General features: G+C 66.2%; 1 protein-coding gene across 4 annotated transcripts; it reads right to left on the bottom strand.

Annotated features, from left to right (window-relative positions):
* Window positions 1–767: 767 nt before the first annotated feature.
* Window positions 768–15,746, bottom strand: LOC142020490 (B-cadherin-like). Of its 4 annotated transcripts, none has more exons than XM_075008333.1 (16): window positions 15,656–15,746; window positions 15,175–15,274; window positions 10,085–10,287; window positions 9,424–9,570; window positions 8,173–8,328; window positions 7,935–8,079; window positions 7,313–7,488; window positions 6,846–6,974; window positions 6,020–6,205; window positions 5,597–5,841; window positions 5,198–5,340; window positions 4,107–4,331; window positions 3,320–3,538; window positions 2,921–3,051; window positions 2,561–2,707; window positions 768–1,632 (listed from the first exon to the last, which is right to left on the bottom strand). In XM_075008333.1, the coding sequence occupies exons 1-16, from the start codon at window positions 15,701–15,703 to the stop codon at window positions 1,423–1,425; spliced, it is 2,610 nt and encodes an 869-aa protein (XP_074864434.1). In that variant the 5' UTR covers window positions 15,704–15,746; the 3' UTR covers window positions 768–1,422. The 4 variants fall into 4 exon arrangements, with proteins under 4 accessions (XP_074864434.1, XP_074864436.1, XP_074864437.1 ...); XM_075008335.1 differs by having other exon boundaries at window positions 9,424–9,567; XM_075008336.1 differs by lacking the exon at window positions 10,085–10,287 and having other exon boundaries at window positions 15,656–15,742.
* Between the last annotated feature and the right edge of the window lie 3,269 nt (window positions 15,747–19,015).

Here is a 19,015-nt window from a genome sequence, read left to right as displayed (position 1 = left end):
GGCTGCTCCCTCCACTCCACGCCCACCCTGAGCACAAGCTGCAGCAGGGCCACTGCTCTGGCTCCTTCCTGTCCAGCTGCAATAGCCCAGGTGACTCACCCAGCCCAGGGAGCCCCTGGGGCAGTGGTAGCACCAGCCCCCCCGTCTGTTTGCAGCTGGAGGTTTGCTCACAGCTCTGGGCACTGGTGAGCTAGTGGGGAAGCCAAGGGCAGGGCTGGTCCAGCTCCCAACTGGCTTTAGGTAGCACTTGACACCCCCCCCCCCCCCCCCACTCCAGCGAGGGTCTGTGCTGTACAGCTTCCCCCCAGCCAGACACTGAGTAGCAAAGCTGCTCCCTCAGCAGCAGCTGTGCCTTTGGGGGGGGGGGGGGGGGCGCCGCCTGTGCTGGAGAGCGCCAGGGCCCGAGCCCCAGCCCAGGGCTGCTCCCTCCTGCCAAGCCATTAACAGCACCAGCCTAGGGGGCAGGGCTGGGAACCTGGCCCCTGCCCCAGCTGCTGGTGAGCACTGAACCCCACTCAAGCTGGGCTGGGCCCATTCTCCCCCCTCCACCCGCTCCCTGCCCCGGAGCGCTGAGCACCAGCGCCGCTCGACACCGGGGCACTGGCTTCAGCGCCGCAGGATCCCTTGCTACTGACCAAGCGGAGCACGAGGCCTCCCTGAGCAGTAGCCAGCTCCCTGCCCTGCCCTTGAGCATGACACCCAGCCCAGCCCCAGGCTGAACCCACAGCAGCAGCCAGCAGGGCACTAGGAACTAAGCCACAGCCATTAAAAAACAGAATTCCTTTATTAAAAAGTTACTGCGCCCAGCGCCGCGCTGGAGCCCTCGGCAGTCAGACAAGCTAGTGCAGGGAAGGGCAGCAGCAGCGCAGGCCAGCCCAGTGCCCGGGCAGAAGGCAGGGCCCAGGGAGCGAGGCAGGACGCTGCTGCCAGGACCAAGCTGTGAGCTGCACCTTGCACTGGGGGGACAAGTATCAGGCGCCGTGGCCAAGCAGCCCCCGCTCAGAACAAGGCGCCAGAGAGCACCAGGCCAAGGGCAGGAATTCCCAGCTCTTTGGAAGCGGGAGGCTGATCAGCCCTGGCAGGCCAGTGTCTCAGGCTCCCAAGGCACCAGCAGCTTCATAAGGCCTCTGGGCATGGCTGGGGGGGTGGAGGCAGCTCCTCAGCTCCAGGAGCACCACCCCCAGGCCATGGGGCTCAGGCTTTAAGGGGGCCTGGAAAGATGGGCACCCAGACGGGGGCCAGCGCCAGGCTCACCTCTCTTCCAGGAAGCTTTCAGACCTATCCCTGGCCCCCAAAGGTTCCCAGGCAGTGAGGTGGGGCCCCCTGGCTCTAGCCCACTAGCTGCTCCATAGAGCTTCCTGGAGAGAGATCCACCATCTGTCCCAGCAGCAGCAGCCGCCGTGGCAAGTGGCAGAGATCGCGCTAGTCACCCTCACCCCCGCCGTACATGTCGGCCAGCTTCCTGAACCGGCCGCCCCAGTCCTGCAGGTAGTCGTAGTCCTGGTCCTGGTCCGAGGCGGAGGAGTTGAGGGAGCTGAGCGAGGCCACCTCGGAGCCGCTGCCCTCGTAGTCAAAGACCAGCAGGGAGTCATAGGGCGGTGCCGTGGGGTCCGTGTCAGCCGCCTTCAGGTTCTAGGGGGGGAGGCGTGCTCAGTTACGGGGAGCGCTCATCCCAGCCCGCCTGGAGCCACAGCCCAGGGAGGGGTCTGTGCAGGGAGGCCCACCTTGGCTCTAGCCTGTGCAGGTGGGGACTCAGGATTGCATCCCCAGCCCCAAAGGCCACCAGCAGCAGGAGCCTAACCAGAGCAGCTCCCACAGGCTTCCTGGCCTGGAGCCCAGTCACCTGGCTGGGCCTGGGAATTCTCTGGCAGCCGCCAAGTCCTGCCACCCCTGTGCTGGCGGAGACCCTCAGTACCTCCTGCTCCTACCTCAGCCTGCACCTGCTGCAGTGCTCAAAGCACAGAGGAACTACAGCTGCTAGGCCTGAACAGCACCCCCTGCTCCCCCCATGCCCTCCCCTGAGCCCACACTGCCCCTGCCCCTGGCAGGAGCCTGCCACACCCACACCCTGCCCCCACCAGCTTGCACAGCCCCTCCTGTGCCTAGCAGGACCCTGCCATGCCAAGCCCCAGCCCACACCCTGCCTGGGCAGAAGGAAGGCCACTGCCAGGAGGCTAAGAGGCTTCTCTGGGCCCAAGAGCTTCCAGCAGAGAGCAGTGGGTCAGTGCTGGCCCAGCCAGTCCCCGAGACCTCTACAACAGCTGCCCCGGCTCAATGCTCAAGTGGGCGTCAGCCTCTGGGTCACACGGGGGGGGGGGTTGGGGGGGGAGAGAGGGGGGGCTGCAGATGCACAGCTAGACTCCTCCCCTGCCCCCACCCAGCTGTACATGCATCCCCCCATGTTGGGCAGACTGAACCATGAGCTGCACAGAGCTCCTCACAGCAGGGACAGAGCCAAGGCTGCAGCCAGCTAAGCGAGGAGCAGACCCGAGCCCTGGCAAGCCCCAGCTCCTGGGGCTCTGGGGACACTGCCCCCCCCCGACCCCCCGGCCAGCCTCACCTCCTCGATGAAGTTGCCGATCTCACTGGGGTTGGCGGGGCGAGGCCGGTACTGTGGGGCCGGCAGGAGCGTCGGGACCACGTCGCTGCGGACAACGACTTCAGGCCGCGCCTCCAGGCCGCGATGCAGCTGGCTGAGGTCGTAGTCCTGCGGGAGAGATGCAGGAGGTCACCTGACCACACTGGAGGAGGAGGCTGGTTGCCAGGTCCCAGCTGGCCCATGGCTGGGTACCTGCTCCACACCACAAGCACTCCATGGCCAGGCGGTTGGAGGCCCTGGTGCCTGGCCCATGTCCAGCTGTGGGCCATGAGCACCCAGTTACCCATCTCCTACTGCAGCACATCCCACTGTGGCGCCCACCTGGTCTTCCTCGCCACCGCCCTCCTCGCCGTAGTAGAAGATGTTGTCCCGGGTGTCATCCTCGGGGAGCAGCAAGGGCTCCTTCACCTCCTTCCTCCGCCGCACCAGAAGCAGCAGCAGGAGCAGGAGGACTGGGAGAGAGACAAAGGGGGTGATTGCCCCACGCCACAGGCCCTCCTCCACCCCTGGACCGAAGCTCCAGGCCAGGAGCTGGCCTGCAGCGACACCCACAAGCGCCCATCCAGGATGGCATGAATAAGGTGGTCCCTGATTGGACCATCAGGCCCCTAGCCATTAGGCAAGGCTGCCTTTGCCAATCGGCAGCAGCTGCTGGTCCTGTCCTGCACAGGGAGCGCCCCCCCCACAGGCCAGGCTGAGAGCCCTCTCCCCGGCACTCACTCAGCAGGGCCAGCACCGAGCCCAGGATGGCCAGGATGACGGGGACTCCCAGCTGGGAGCGTGGCTCGGCTGGGCAGGTCTCCACATGCCCCACGCAGTCGCACACTTGGGCCTTGAGGACAGTCAGCTGGTCTTTGCTCTGGTTGTCGAAGAGCCGCAGGTAGACTTGGTAGAGGCCTTGCTTCAGCGGCTCCAGCAGTCTCAAGGCGAGCGTCTCCCCTGTGCAGAGGCGGGGTGCTTTACAGCCCTGGCCCCATGCTGGCTTCAGGGCCAGGAACAGGCTCTGCCCAAGAACACTTCGTCCCTGGAGGCTGGGACCCCCAGCACAAGTGCAGATGAGGTCCCAGGGGGCCAGAAGAGGCCAAGCCCAGACCAAATACCTGGAGCCCACCCTGGGCAGGGTCGTCCAGATGATTCAAAAGCCTCCCAGGGTGGAGGCGAGAGGCTCCTGCAGCTTTTTCTGGTGCCTGGGGAGGCACTGGACAGCAGCAGTGTTTCCAGATGCCTGGCAGGGCTCACCTGCACTGTGTCACAAGCCCACTGCTGCTCCTCTAGCCCTCAGGGCCACGTGACACCCACCCAACCCGGGGGGCACAGCTCTCTCGCTAGGCAAACCTCAGCTCCCCCAGCCTGTCCCATGGGGGAGCACTCAGGCCCCATCTCAAGGGATGCCAAGTCAGCACCACCCCACACTGCCCTGCCCTGCCTGCGGCCCCTGGGGGGAGGGGCAGGGCTGGGCACAGCTGGCAGAGCCCTCAGGTGAGCAGTGCCTCCCTGCAGCAGCTACCTTGGCTGTCCATTTCTGCAGCCCAGCTGGTGCCGGAGCCATGGACCAGCTCCGCTCGGAAGGGGGAGGTGTTGGGGGGCAGGTCTCTGTCGATGACACTCAGGACCTGCGGCGCTGGGTCCCGGCTGCAGACGGTGATCTCACGAGGGTCGGGCTCCGGCCCGTTGTCATTCACATCCAGCAGAGTCAGGAGCAAGGTGCCTGTTCCGGTGGCGGGAGGGGTCCCTGGAGAGGAAGAGGCAGATGGCTGGTGGTAGATGGCCGCTGCCCCATCCACCCAGGGCTCTGCAGGTGGAACACCCCTGTGTTCTGCTCACCTGGAGAGCCAGCCAGCTTGAGCTCAGCTGCTCCCAGGCCCAGACCCGACAGCAGCCACCCCCCACCCCAGGGTACAGGGTCTGCTTTGTCCACAAGCCAGGTGGGGCTCCCAAGGCCAGCACCAGCTGGAAGCAGTGCCCATGTGTGACCTGGGGGGCGGGGGAGGAAGGATTTTATCCCCCTGGCTGGGCTGCATGCGGTTCCTACTGCACACCTCAGGTTACAACAGGGCCCCAGTTTCCCCAGGCACAGCGGTGACGTCTCACATGCAGGCAGTGGGCCCCCAGGTGACCCCTTTCTTCCCCAGGACACAGGACAGAGACAGAGGGGCCTGGCGGGTTGGAATTGGACCTGGGCTGGCGAGTGGGGCAGTCTGGGCTAGCTGGCGAGGAGGAAGGGGACCAGCTCGGGGACCCCTCTGGGCCCCTCCCCCAGCTGGATTGTCCTGATGGCTTCTGGTTCCTGTGCTGGCAAGTCTGTTCTACGCGGTGTCTGTCACCCGTCACCTCCTGTTCTCCTGCCGAGAGAGTTGCCTCTGCCTGCAGGTGGGGCAGGGCCTGGGGACCCCACTGAACGCCACGGAGGAACGGCCAGGCCAGGCCCAGCCTGGCTGCCTGCTGACTCCCCCTGGCAGGGAGCCGGGCTCCAGCTGGGAAGTGGTTGTGCGAGAGCTGGGGCAGGCTCCGAGCAAGTCTCACAGTGAGCACTGGCTGCAAGGGAACAAAGCCGCTCCCGCTGTCGGGCCTACCCCCCAGCCAGCCCACAGCCCTCACCATCATCCACTGCCAGCAAGATGGCCATGTAGGTGCTGTTCTTCACAAACACGGCCTCCCGGTCCAGCGGGGCCCTGGCCGTCACAATGGCGTTCTCTGGGTGGACCGCCAGCCACCCTGCGGGGTCGTTCCCCAGGCGGTACCTGAGGGGGCAACAGCATTAGGGGAGACTTCCCGCCAGCTCCCTCCGAGGCCTCCAGCCCAACCGCTGCTCCCCAGCGGGCAGTGCGGTGCTCCAGGGGTCTGGCCTGGGGAGGCAGCTGCTCAGCAGCCCTTTGCTCCCCAGCCAGTGCAGTGACCGCAGGGCAGAGCTCGCAAGAGTCAGCGCAGAGGCCTTGCTGCCCATGGTTTAAGCAGCCCCCTTGGGGTCTGGCTGGCCCAGCCTAGGCCCCCACTCACCGCACTGTCTGACTCTGCATTCGGTCTGGGTCCTGGGCAGTGTAGGAGGCGATCTCCTGCCCGATGGGCACATCCTCCGAGACCTGGGCTGTCTTAACAGAAGGGTCGAACACCGGGGCCTCATTCACATCCCTCACAGTCACTGTCACGGTAGCCGTGGAGGTTGGCAGCTTCACAACAAAGGGATCTTCATTGGTGGCTGCCACCAGGAGGACAAACTGTCTCCTCAGTTCGAAGTCCAGGGCCTGGAGGGAAGAGACCCATGAGGCTGGGCTGCTGTTGCTGCCTCACACCCAGAAGCTGGGCCAGCTGCCAGCAATGCTGGTGCCCACAGCCGCCTGCGCTTGGCCCTGCGCGCCCCAGCCCAGAGTTAGGACTGGGTGAGGCTCCTCTCGACCCCACAGGCCAGGAGCCCAGACCCACCCGAGCTGTTCTCAGGACCCCTTCATTGGTCTCGCTGTCTGTGGAGACGGCGAAGAAGCCTCCTTCGTTGCCCCGCACGATGGTATAGACAGCTCGCCACGCCGCTGTGTGGACCTCGTCGAGGTCTGTCACCGTCAGCCGCTGCACCTCGAGCCCAGCTTCATTCTCCGGCACCTCCACAGTGTACTGCAGACAGGGCAGGCAGGACAGCCTCAGAGCCGGGGCCCTAGGCTTGCACCCGGGAGCAGAGGCAGGGCCCAGGAGGGCTGCAGCAGCACAGCGCCCAGAGGGGAAACCCAGAGCTCCTTGTCCTCCCTGCAACCCACTCTTCCTGCCCATGGCCTAGGGCAGGCGGTTGCAGCCCCAGGCAGAACTGCTGCCTCAATCTGCGCCACTCCTAGCACCCTGGGGTGCAAGCCCCTGCACAGGACATGCCCGGGGCACCCTGGCAGCTGAGCTGGGCTAGGCTAGGCTACCTGCCGCCCGGGCAGGGAGCACTTCCCACCGCTGTAGCCCTTTTCCCTGGAGACTCCTCTGCCTGCCCTGCACCCAGCCCTCCCCCCCACCCCCACAGAGCAGACAGCCCAGCCCCACAGCTGTTTCAGGGTGTGTGGAGGAGGCAGAACCTGGGACCCCAGCCCCACAGCTGTTTCAGGGTGTGTGGAGGAGGCAGAACCTGGGACCCCAGCTCCACAGTTGTTGCAGGGCATGTGGGGTGGGGGCAGGACCCCAGCAGCTGTTTCAGGGCACGCAAGCAGGGGGAGGTGGGGCCTGGGACCCCAGCCCAGCAGCGGTGCTCTAAGGAGGGGGCAGCGGAATAGGGTACCGTTTGGGGGTCAAACACAGGCGCATTGTCGTTGGTGTCCATGACCTCGATCACAGCCGACGCCGTGGCCGTTAAGCCTTCCCCATCCAAGTCGGCCGCCTGCAGAGTCAGCGTGTACGCCCGTACTCTCTGGGGAGGATGGACGTGCCCGTCAGTGGAGGCCAGCCTTTGGTGCTCCCTGTGGTCCTGGCCGCCGGGGTGTGCCTGGCCACCAGGGACCACGGGTGTGCACAAGTGTCACATCTGAGCAGAGCCCTGACCGAGCAGCACCAGGTCACCAGGGCCTTGTCTAGCAGCCATCTGGGGAAAGCCAGTGCTGCCAAATCCACCTTGAAGCCCTGGAGCTTCCTGCAGGCCACACGGCGGGAGGCTTTAGCTGCACCACCATAGCTGCCCGCGCTGGTGGACGCTGCCCCCTTGCTAACTGAGCACAGCCAGGTGACCCCCATCCGCTTCTGCTCGCTCACCTCTCGGTCCAGGCCGCTCGCAATCACACTGATGGTGCCAGAGGCTCGGTTGATGGTGAACATCTGGGGCTGGGGCTCCTTAGGTTCCTGGCTCAGGATCGAGTACGCGATGACCCCATTGTAGGTCTCTACAGCATCATCTGCATCCGTGGCTGTCACTTGCATCACAGAGGTCCCTGAGCGACCAAGCGAGAGAGGGAGCTGGCAGCAGAACATGCCAGGGGCACCGCAGCCATGCACAACACTGCTGCCCTCTCGCAGGGACTCTGCGGAGGATAGTGCTGATGCCAGGGCCAGCTCCTTCCAGCAGTGGGAGGAGGAGGAGTGCCCACGGCTGAGACAGCTGCCCATTGGCCAGCAACACCAGAGGTGCCAAGTGGGCACCACACTCATGGGCTGGGGCACCTGCCTGACCCTTCTGGACCACCGTAGGTCTCAGATTACTGGGGCTTGGCCAGTGTCACTACTGCCCGCAGGCACCAGCCGACTCCAAAGGCAGACGCCAGCTGCCAACGGGGCAGCCCTGTCCCAGAGGGGATGGCAGCAAGCCCAAGCACCTGCAGATTCCTGATCCAGGCTCCAGTCTCAGCAGGCCAAGGCTTCCTGTCCCTGCCCCACCTACCTGGCAGTGCCCCTTCCAGGACCCAGCCTTGGAAGAGCTCCTGGGTGAACTGGGGCTTGTTGTCGTTCTGGTCCGTCACTGTGACTATGATGTCCATGGGCTCCTCCGCAGGCTTGCCGTTCTCCGACACGGCGTGGGAGAGCAGCTAGGCAGAAGACAAGGGGCTGTGAGCACCACCAGCAGCCGCAAACCGGGAGACCCCACCCCCCCACTGGCCACAGGCACCCGGGCAACTCACGTGGTACTTGTCTATTGCTTCTCTGTCCAAGGGCTGAGTCACCATCATCCAGCCAGTCTTGTCCTCAATGGTGAAGACGCCATAGGGAGGGGTGTCGGCGCCCTGCCCTGTAATGCTGTAGATGATCGTCATCTCTTTATCCCTATTGGATTTGATCTGAGGGTGGGGGGGGGGGGGCCGGGGGGAAAGAGCCAGGTCTCAGTGCCCAGGACGTACACCTGCTCCTCCTGCAGAGCCGGAGCCCGCCCCCACTCAGGGACTTCCAGCCACCTGCCCAGCTCCCTGCAGCAGAGCGGCCATGACTTGGTCACCTGCCCAGAAGGCTGGCTGGGAGGCTGTCGTTACGTGGGGTCGGTCCTATGTGCCAGCCCGACGCTGCTCGAGCGCCTACTGAAGACGGAGGGTGCCCCAGCCCTGTCAGCCAGCGGCTTTTTATTGCGAGGCCATTGTGCTAGGCAGCCCTGGGGAGGGACGTGGCCTTAAGCCAGCAGTTCGCAATGGCAGCAGGAGCAGAGTTGCCTCCTGCTTTCCCCAGCCCTGTGGGACCACATTTCAGTACACGCACCAGGGATGTTGGCAGACAACCCTGTTCCAGGTCACTGATGGGGTTGGAGCAGCTCCCCACCTGGCCACCAGCCCCATGGGCCCACCACAAGTGGGGGGAAGAGGGTCATCCAGTGAAATGGCTGGGTTAACATGCACCTCTAACAGAGAAATGCTGCCAGCTGCGGGTGCTCTGCCAATTAGCTGGGCAGCACCTGACTCTTCCCAAGCAGCTGCCCAGGCACTCGGCATACAGGGACCCCTGCCCAGGAGATGGCAGGGGCACAGACATGGTGCCCCAGAAGGTGGAGCTGTTAGACGAGCATGCTGCGATTCGCAGGCTGAAAGCCAGACCATGTGCTCAGAACCCATCAGCGGGAGGCCTGCAGGTCCCCACAGCACTTCAGCAACACGGGACCATCTGCTGCAGCGCAGAGGTCCATGCCAGGGTTACTCCGCTCCAGTTCCTGTGAGTGGGGAGTCTGCAGCTAGTCAGGGGCTGCAATCGTGGGGCTAAGAGGCCACCGCAGGACAGATGCAGGCTGAAGATCACCTGCCCCTCCCCTCCCCTCCCCAGCTGCCCACTGGCACAAAGCCAAGTCAGCATCTGTGCACAGCACACGCCAGGGTCCAAAGGGCCAAGAACAAGAGCAAGCCAGCAGCACCTGGCTGCCTAGGAGCCATGCCCAGGCAGGCAAGTCCCCACACCTGAACCAGCTTCTTTGGGAAGGGACCCCTCTCGTTTTCAGGAACCCTGATGGGTGGGATCACCCAGTCCCTCTTCTGTCGCTGCAGGCCAGCTCTGGCTGGTGGGAACATCAGCACCTTCGCCCGGGGGCCCGAAGCAGATTCCTGCTGGGAGAAGGAGACGTCTCAGACGGCTGCGTACCAGACCTCAGCCCAGGATCTACCCCTGGGCTGGGGTGCCAGAGCAAGCTGGCGAGTGGCAGGCCTGAGCACTGCACACCTGGAGACCCGCTGAGTTCAGGCAGCGACACTGCTACACTGGAGACACAAGATGAAGGCCACACGCAATCAGAGCCACACAAGTGCCATGAAGGTGGTAGCACTCCAGGGCCCTGTGCACCCAGGGCAGCCCAAGGACAGCTGCGATTCCCACCGAGCCACACATCCCCACAGTGGAGCCAGGCAAGCCGCGGCCAGACCAGTGCAGTCCCTGGCCACAGGCAGCGGGTACTGGCAGCGTTAACGGTCGGGCGATGGCACTCCCACCCCCATCGCTTGGAGGGGCCACGATCGGCCCCTGCACCTGGCACACGCGAGCCTGAAGGGGCGCTAAGTTCCAGGCAGGCGGGCGCCCCACAGGGCCAGCCGGGCTGCTGCAGGCTGGTGTCAGGGCTGGCCTTACCTGTGCAGCGGGAGGGCTCGTGTTCTGCACTGTCACAGAGGCGGAGACTTCCTGGCCCTTGGAATCCCAGGCATGGATGGTGAAGGTCTTCCCCCGCCCTGGCAGCTGCATGGGGCGTCTCGCCAGGACTGTCCCATTCCCCAGGACCTGGAAGGCGGCATCATCCAGCGCCAGCTTCCACCCTGCACAGTCCTGGAGCCCCACTGCGGCAGGGAGAGCATCCTCAGCAGGAGCCAGCTCGGCTCGAGAGCTCGGGGGCTTCCCCCGCGGGTGCTGATTCAACACCGCCCCCCCCCCGCCCTCACCTGGAACCAGCCTGCCGAGCGCCCAGGTGCCCACGCGCCTGCATTTTGCGGCACACACGCGAGAGCGGCAGGAGGAGCGGAACGGGCGGGCAGCTGAGACGCTGCCCTGCAAGGCCGCGTGAAGGGTACCATGGAGATCTTGGTCCTCACACACGTGAGAGCGGCAGGAGGAGCGGAACGGGCGGGCAGCTGAGACGCTACCCTGCAAGGCCGCGTGAAGGGTTTCAGCCGGACACATGACAGCGCCCACCGCACAGGGGAGAACTGGCGCCACCCTCCAGTGCCGATCAGCCAAGTCAGCCCTAGGGGCCTGCAGCTGCAGACCCAGCGAAGACAGGCCCTGCGAGGGCAGCCAGCTAGCCCAGACAGCACTGGGGAGAGGGGCTTAATGAGCTCTGGTTCCCTAGTAACGCACCAGGGTCAGAACCCTGCTGGGTCTCAGCCTGGGCCCCCCAAGCCGATGGGGCCACCGCAGAGATTCCACCACAAAACAAGGCTCAAAGCCAGCGGCTGGAGGGGTGGGCTGCTCCTGGCATGAGCTCTGCCTCACCAGTGGCAAGACAGCAGAGCATCAGCACCAGTAGCTGGGGGCTGGTGCGCTCGCCGGTCCCCTCGTGCAGCTAGGGCCAGCCATGGGCAGCCTCCTACTAGAGGGGTCTGTCCACAGGGCTTTGTGAACACCAAAGCAGCCAGAAGGGCTAAGGACCCAACCCCACCTACGGAGAACCTCCCAGGGGCGGGGGGGGAAGAGCCCATTGCTGGGCAATGGCAGCCTGGCTAGACCCTACCTCTGCAGGCTGCTGCTGGGGCACCCCCACAGGCCATGCTGCTAGGACAGCCCTGCCCAGAGCTCTGGCATAGAGGTGACTCTTGCACCTTGGGCCAGGGTCCCAATGCTTTCACTGTGGATACTTCAGATTCCACAAACACATGCCCCACCAGTCACTACTGCCTGGGCCTCCCGCCGTGCCTTGCACACCCAACACACACCAGTTTGTGCAGCAGCCAGACTGCCGGGAACCCAGCAAAGGCCACACCCTGTGACCAACAGCTTCCCTTTCCACTGCCATGGAGCAGCCTGCGGCAGGGTGCCGGTCGCACATTGGTGCCTGCTCCTCTCGCCAGCGCGTACCCTTGGAGTAGAGGGGTCCCCACAGCTGCCTCTATGCGGGAGCACACGCCGAGCACCAGCAGGGCTAAGCCAGGTCCAGGGGCACTGTGCCTGCAGCTGGGGCTGGCAGGTTTGGTGCAGAGCGCGTCAGACCCAGGGGCCAGGAACCGCACCCACTGGAGCCGGCCACTGCACTGCTGGGCTCCAGGAGGTCACATGCCTGGAGAGCCAGACGCACACCTGGCTGAACTACAGCAGCAGGCCGCAAGCCGTGCCTGGGGGAAGTCACCTGGCTCCAGCGCCAGGAGGGGTCTAGTCGCTGCAGGCAGGTAACTAGAGGGCCAAGTTACTGAGCCTGGTCCTGCTTTCTGCCCCTTTGAGACCAACACAGCCACAGCCTCCCCTCCTCCAAGGCGGGGCAGCCAGGAACGCCGTGCACCGCTGCAGGGGCAGGCTTGAGCCTGGGCACCTCCTCCCAGCTGCCAGGGCACACCCCACGCTCCATTCTGTGCAGGAAGCTGCTCAAGCGCCTACTGCTGCAGGCGAGCGCTGGGCCAGACACCAAACCCCGGTGAATTGCACGTGGGATGGATTTAGGATGCCTAGAGCGCGCCGAGCCCTTGTCAGCCCATGCCACCTGACTGGTGATGGAGCACGTGTCCCATGGGCACGCCACCAGACCCGCGGTCACGTGCCGCGGAGGGGGGAGCTGCATCCAGGGTCACACAAGCACTGCAGTGAAAACAAGCTCTTCCCAGCACAGCCCAGCCCCCAATAGGGCTTCAGTGCCTTTGAGATTCTCCGCCTGCATGCGAGCACAACCCCCCCCCCAGGGCCAGGTCAGGCCATCTTCGAAAGATCACTACTTTGGGGGCACAGCTGTCTGCTACCCAGGGACGGGGCAATGCCTGCTACAGGCACGTCTGCTGAGAGCAGGAAGGCTCCCGACCCCCCACTGAGCCCTACCCAGATACACTGAGCAAGCGGCGCCCACCAAGTGCTTGCCTGGCCTTGGGCTGCTGAAAGCACTCACCACTTAGCGGTATTTCAAGGTCTGCAGGTATTAGCCAAACCCATCACCGAAGCCAGAGCTCTGCCAGGAGTTACTGGAAATAGCCTCTTCCCCCAGGAGGCTTCCAATGGAAAGAGTAAACAAGGGCACACAAGCTGCCCTGCATCAGGCAGTGCAGGTGAGATGCAGCCCCAGGCCACGGTCCCCTCCAGAGACAGAGCACCAAAGGCTCCCAGCACCACAAGACCTCTGCACAGAACCACTTCATATCCCCAGGCTGGAGACCCCGGACCAGGGCAAGCAGCTGCCTCTGCTGGGCTTTTCCACCACAAAACCCAGCCTTTGCAATTCCTCCTTGGCACCAGCTGGGCAGGATAGACAGGCTGAGGAAGTCCTGCCCCAGGCAAGGCCAATACACCCTTTGCACTACAGGCAAGGGCTGTGGCTCCTGCCTAGCTGCCCTGGTCAGAGCTTAAGTGTAACTGGAGCCAAGGGGTGCTTTGCTAACGAGGCCTGACAGCAACAGGCCAGCCCCTCCCCCCACGGGAGCATTAGCCATTCTGCTTCGGACCATTAAGCACATGTGATTTTTTTTAAGACACAGTTTGATCCCCGTGTAATGCAAATCCGAGCACTCCAGCCGCGCCGGGTATTCAATCATCCCTGACTGCGTGCCTGCTGCCCAGCTCTGCCGTGCCGCTCTACAGAGTTAGCCTGAGCCTGGAGATCAGCCCCACCCCTTGCTCCAGCGTGCATGGAATTTTTGCAGCCCCTGCGCTGACATACCAAGGCCTTGAAGTGGAGGCCTTGAGACACAGGTCAGGCCACGCCAGTGGGGACGGGGAGCAGTGAGGCGGTTGTGGTTAAACTCTGAGCAGATTCCAGCTAAGGGTTCAGCACCCCAGTTACTGGGGCACTATCCTATAGGGTCTCATGACAGCAGTCCCGACCAGCAGCAACCAGCACTGGACTAGCACTCAAAGGACTGGGAAGGCAACTGCTTGTATTGGGAAGAGCGTTCGCTGGGTGTTGGGCACTAAGGAAGTAATTGCTCTCCAGGCCGGATTTGGCTAGTTTCACGCGGCAGAGGGTTACTGAACAGCCTGGATCGGATTCACAGCAGGGGGCTCCTGGCTCCACTGTACATTTCTGTTGGGAATGTTACGCTGCCCTGCAGAGAGGTGTGCTTGAGAGCTACCGCCTGGGCAAGGCAGCAATCAGGTCAGTTCCATGACCTTCCGTGGGGGGCCTAAAGAAATCCACACCTGACCCAGGTAGGAAAGCTGGCCTAGGCTGATGGAAGAGTGACAAGCAGTGGCTAGGTGGAGGCAACTGGGACATCCCCCCCTCCCCCCCAGTGTAGTCCCTATTCCCCTCCCCTCAAGGGCTGCGTCTCTTATGCCCTGAGCAGGAGGGGAGACAAGAGCAGCCAGGTTCGGGTGTCCTGCCCTGCAAGCACACCAGCAAGCCAGGAGTTAATGTATTCCAGTGCCTAGAGGGAGGCCAGAGACAGACCAGCCTCTGTTCCCAGCACAATGGGCACATCTCATCTCCCCCCCTCCATCCCAGGCAATTAGGGCTCCTGCCGAACTCTGCTCACCTCAGTACCCGACACACTCCCAGGGCCCAAGCTGAGCCACTCGCTCTGCACTGCAGGTCCTGGGGCGGGGCGGGGCGGGGGGATATCAGCTGCCCAGCCACAGGAGCACTGCTCTAGGGCCCAGGAACACCCCTCACTGCAAGGCCTGCGCCAGCCCCCCTGCAGCGCTTATGCTAGGACAGAGCCAGGGTCCCCACTAGCCACCTCAGGCTCGGCTGGGGGGGGTAAATGCTGCCCCCCGACCCCTTGCACGTGGGGCCCTTTAGACCCTGGCCTGGGGCGCCTCTAGGAGAGCTCTGACGAGGCAAACCCAGGGGCTGCAGCCCCGCTGAGCAGGGTCAGGGCTGCGGCTCCCGGCTCCGCCCCAGGTACAGAGGTACAACAGGGCCTCTCGCCCCCACCCCGTCCCCGGACAGCGGCCACCCATCAGCAGAGCGGCTGCGGCAGCAGGGGGGTCGCTACCCAGGGGAGGGCCCAACCGGCTAGGCCAGGCGCAGCCCAGCGCCCTGCTCGCGGTCCCCCCAACCGGGGCGGGAGCCGCTTCTCTCCCGCCCCCCCAGGCTCGGCCTCCAGCAGCTGCAGGCCCCGGCCGGGCCAAGGCTCTCTCCCCCCCGCCCCCCGGGGCAGGGAACGGGGGACAGAAGCGAAGCGGCGCCCCAGCGGGGAAATCCCCGGGGGGTGGGCGCGCGGCAGGGAGCGGTCCAGGCACGTGTAACGCCCCGCGCAGCCCGCCCCGGAGCGGGGCCGCCCGGCCACGGCCCACGTGCCCCCCGGGGGCATCACCACGTGCCCCGGCGGCCCAAGGAGGGAGCGGGGCCGCGACACCCGCCGGGGCAGAGCGGCGGGAGGCGGCCGAAGCCCCGCTGCAGGGCGCGGTGTCCGGGCAGGTCCAGAGCCGGTCGGCGCCCGGGACACCGCTGCTGGGCCCGGCTTCCCCAGGGCCATTCCCGCCGGCGGGAGCCAGGCCAGGCCGGGCCGAGACCCCGCAGCCAACGCCCTCCCCGCCCGGCGCGGCAGCACGTGGCCCCGGCCCGGTCCCCTCGCACCCGGGAGCCGCCTTACCTCGACCCAGGACCTGCCCGCGCAGCAGCTGCGCCCGCGGCACCAGCAGCGTGAAGCGCTCCGCGGCCAAGCACTGCCCCGCGGGCTCGCACAGCCCCACCTGAGCGGGGAGAGGCGGGTTAGCGCCGCGGGGCGGGGACCCCCAGACACCCCCCCCCCAGGGGCGGAGACCCCTCGCTGCCAGGCACAGCCGGGTTAACGCCGCGGGGCGGGGACCCCCCGACCAACCCCCTCGCCGCCGGGCACAGCCGGGCTAGCGCTCCACAGGGCGGGGACCCCCCAGCCCACCCCGATCCAGGCCCGTTCCCTCCCCAGCCCAGCTTCTCCCACCGCCAGGCACGGCAGGGACCCCCAGCTCACCCCCTCCCCCAGCCCGACCCCCTCGCCGCCAGGCAGAGCCGGGCTAGCGCTCCCCACGGTGGGGACCCCCCCAGGTTCCCCCTCCCCAGGACCCGGCCAGGCCTGCGCTCGGCGCCGTTACCTGCAGGAGGAGGAGGAGGCCGAACAAGCGACCCCGCGGCGACTCCATGCAAGCGGCGGGGGGGCGTCCCGACCCCTCGCGCAGCTCTGCCCAAGCTCGCCCCGCCGGCGGCTTTAAAGCGGCGCCGCCAGGTGAGGCGGGACCAGGTGCCGCCCCGTCGGCTCCGCCCCGGGAGGGGCCGGGCGTACGCTAGGGCCCGGCCCTCCCCCGAGTCCCTGCGGCCCCCCCGCTTCCCTAGTACCCACATGTCCCCTCCAGTTATCCACCACCCCCAGCCCGGAACCAGCCTGCGCCTTCCACCCTCCGACCCTGCACCCCCAGTTATCCACCACCCCCAGCCCGGAACCAGCCTGCGCCTTCCACCCTCCGACCCTGCACCCCCAGTTATCCACCACCCCCAGCCCGGAACCAGCCTGCACCTCCCCTCCCGAACCCTGCACCCCCAGTTATCCACCACCCCCAGCCCGGAACCAGCCTGCACCTCCCCTCCCGAACCCTGCACCCCCAGTTATCCACCACCCCCAGCCCGGAACCAGCCTGCGCCTTCCACCCTCCGACCCTGCACCCCCAGTTATCCACCACCCCCAGCCTGGAACCAGCCTGCGCCTTCCACCCTCCGACCCTGCACCCCCAGTTATCCACCACCCCCAGCCCGGAACCAGCCTGCACCCCCAGTTATCCACCACCCCCAGCCCGGAACCAGCCTGCGCCTTCCACCCTCCGACCCTGCACCCCCAGTTATCCACCACCCCCAGCCTGGAACCAGCCTGCACCTCCCCTCCCGAACCCTGCACCCCCAGTTATCCACCACCCCCAGCCCGGAACCAGCCTGCGCCTTCCACCCTCCGACCCTGCACCCCCAGTTATCCACCACCCCCAGCCCGGAACCAGCCTGCGCCTTCCACCCTCCGACCCTGCACCCCCAGTTATCCACCACCCCCAGCCCGGAACCAGCCTGCGCCTTCCACCCTCCGACCCTGCACCCCCAGTTATCCACCACCCCCAGCCCGGAACCAGCCTGCACCTCCCCTCCCGAACCCTGCACCCCCAGTTATCCACCACCCCCAGCCCGGAACCAGCCTGCGCCTTCCACCCTCCGACCCTGCACCCCCAGTTATCCACCACCCCCAGCCCGGAACCAGCCTGCGCCTTCCACCCTCCGACCCTGCACCCCCAGTTATCCACCACCCCCAGCCCGGAACCAGCCTGCGCCTTCCACCCTCCGACCCTGCACCCCCAGTTATCCACCACCCCCAGCCCGGAACCAGCCTGCGCCTTCCACCCTCCGACCCTGCACCCCCAGTTATCCACCACCCCCAGCCCGGAACCAGCCTGCGCCTTCCACCCTCCGACCCTGCACCCCCAGTTATCCATCACCCCCAGCCCGGAACCAGCCTGCGCCTTCCACCCTCCGACCCTGCACCCCCAGTTATCCACCACCCACAGCCCGGAACCAGCCTGCGCCTTCCACCCTCCGACCCTGCACCCCCAGTTATCCACCACCCCCAGCCTGGAACCAGCCTGCGCCTTCCCCCCTCCGACCCTGCACCCCCAGTTATCCACCACCCCCAGCCCGGAACCAGCCTGCGCCTTCCACCCTCCGACCCTGCACCCCCAGTTATCCACCACCCCCAGCCCGGAACCAGCCTGCGCCTTCCACCCTCCGACCCTGCACCCCCAGTTATCCACCACCCCCAGCCTGGAACCAGCCTGCACCTCCCCTCCCGAACCCTGCACCCCCAGTTATCCACCACCCCCAGCCCGGAACCAGCCTGCGCCTTCCACCCTCCGACCCTGCACCCCCAGTTATCCACCACCCCCAGCCCGGAACCAGCCTGCGCCTTCCACCCTCCGACCCTGCACCCCCAGTTATCCACCACCCCCAGCCCGGAACCCGCCTGCGCCTTCCCCCCTCTGACCCTGCACCCCCAGTTATCCACCACCCCCAGCCCAGAACCAGCCTGCGCCTCCCCTCCCGGACCCTGCACCCCCAGTTATCCACCACCCCCAGCCCGGAACCCGCCTGCGCCTTCCACCCCCGGACCCTGCACCCCCAGTTATCCACCACCCCCAGCCCAGAACCAGCCTGCGCCTTCCACCCCCGGACCCTGCACCCCCAGTTACCCACCACCCGCAGCCCAGAACCAGCCTGCACCTTCCCCCCTCCGACCCTGCACCCCCAGTTATCCACCACCCCCAGCCCAGAACCAGCCTGCGCCTTCCCCCCTCCTACACTGCACCCCAGTTATCCACCACCCCCAGCCCAGAACCCGCCTGCGCCTTCCCCCTTCCGACCCTGCACCCCCAGTTATCCACCGCCCCCAGCCTGGAACCAGCCTGCGCCTTCCACCCTCCGACCCTGCACCCCCAGTTATCCACCACCCCCAGCCCGGAACCAGCCTGCGCCTTCCCCCTTCCGACCCTGCACCCCCAGTTATCCACCACCCCCAGCCCAGAACCAGCCTGCGCCTTCCACCCCCGGACCCTGCACCCCCAGTTATCCACCACCCCCAGCCTGGAACCAGCCTGCACCTCCCCTCCGGACTCTGCACCCCCAGTTATCAACCGCCCCCAGCCCAGAACCAGCCTGCGCCTTCCCCCCTCCGACCCTGTACCCCCAGTTACCCACCACCCCCAGCCTGGAACCAGCCTGCGCCTTCCCCCCTCCTACCCTGCACCCCCAGTTATCCACCGCCCCCAGCCTGGAACCAGCCTGCGCCTTCCCCCCTCCTACCCTGCACCCCCAGTTATCCACCACCCCCAGCCCAGAACCAGCCTGCGCCTTCCCCCTTCCGACCCTGCACCCCCAGTTATCCACCGCCCCCAGCCCAGAACCAGCCTGCGCCTTCCCCCCTCTGACCCTGCACCCCCAGTTATCCACCGCCCCCAGCCCAGAACCAGCCTGCGCCTTCCACCCTCCGACCCTGCACCCCCAGTTATCCACCACCCCCAGCCCGGAACCAGCCTGCGCCTTCCACCCTCTGACCCTGCACCCCCAGTTATCCACCACCCCCAGCCCAGAACCAGCCTGCGCCTCCCCTCCCGGACCCTGCACCCCCAGTTATCCACCGCCCCCAGCCTGGAACCAGCCTGCACCTCCCCTCATGGACTCTGCAGCCCCAGTTATCCACAGCCCCCAGCCTGGAACCAGCCTGCACCTCCCCTCACGGACTCTGCACCCCCAGTTATCCACTGCCCCCAGCCTGGAACCAGCCTGCACCTCCCCTCCCGAACCCTGCACCCCCAGTTATCCACCACCCCCAGCCCGGAACCAGCCTGCGCCTTCCACCCTCCGACCCTGCACCCCCAGTTATCCACCACCCCCAGCCCGGAACCAGCCTGCACCTTCCACCCTCCGAC

This window comes from Carettochelys insculpta, chromosome 14, assembly GCF_033958435.1.
Source record: "Carettochelys insculpta isolate YL-2023 chromosome 14, ASM3395843v1, whole genome shotgun sequence".
Classification (NCBI taxonomy): Eukaryota; Metazoa; Chordata; order Testudines; family Carettochelyidae; genus Carettochelys; species Carettochelys insculpta.
This window is presented reverse-complemented; position numbering and strand designations above follow the sequence as displayed.

What these genes read in the sequence shown, in the direction of transcription:
- LOC142020490 (XM_075008333.1), bottom strand. Translation starts at nt 15,703, where the DNA reads ATGGAGTCGCCGCGGGGTCGCTTGTTCGGCCTCCTCCTCCTCCTGCAG. An exon ending in CGGGCAGGTCCTGGGTCGAG is followed by an intron (nt 10,288 to 15,174) that starts GTAAGGCGGCTC and finishes TCCCTGCCGCAG; the next exon opens with TGGGGCTCCAGGACTGTGCA. An exon ending in AAGCAATAGACAAGTACCAC is followed by an intron (nt 8,080 to 8,172) that starts GTGAGTTGCCCG and finishes TCTTCTGCCTAG; the next exon opens with CTGCTCTCCCACGCCGTGTC.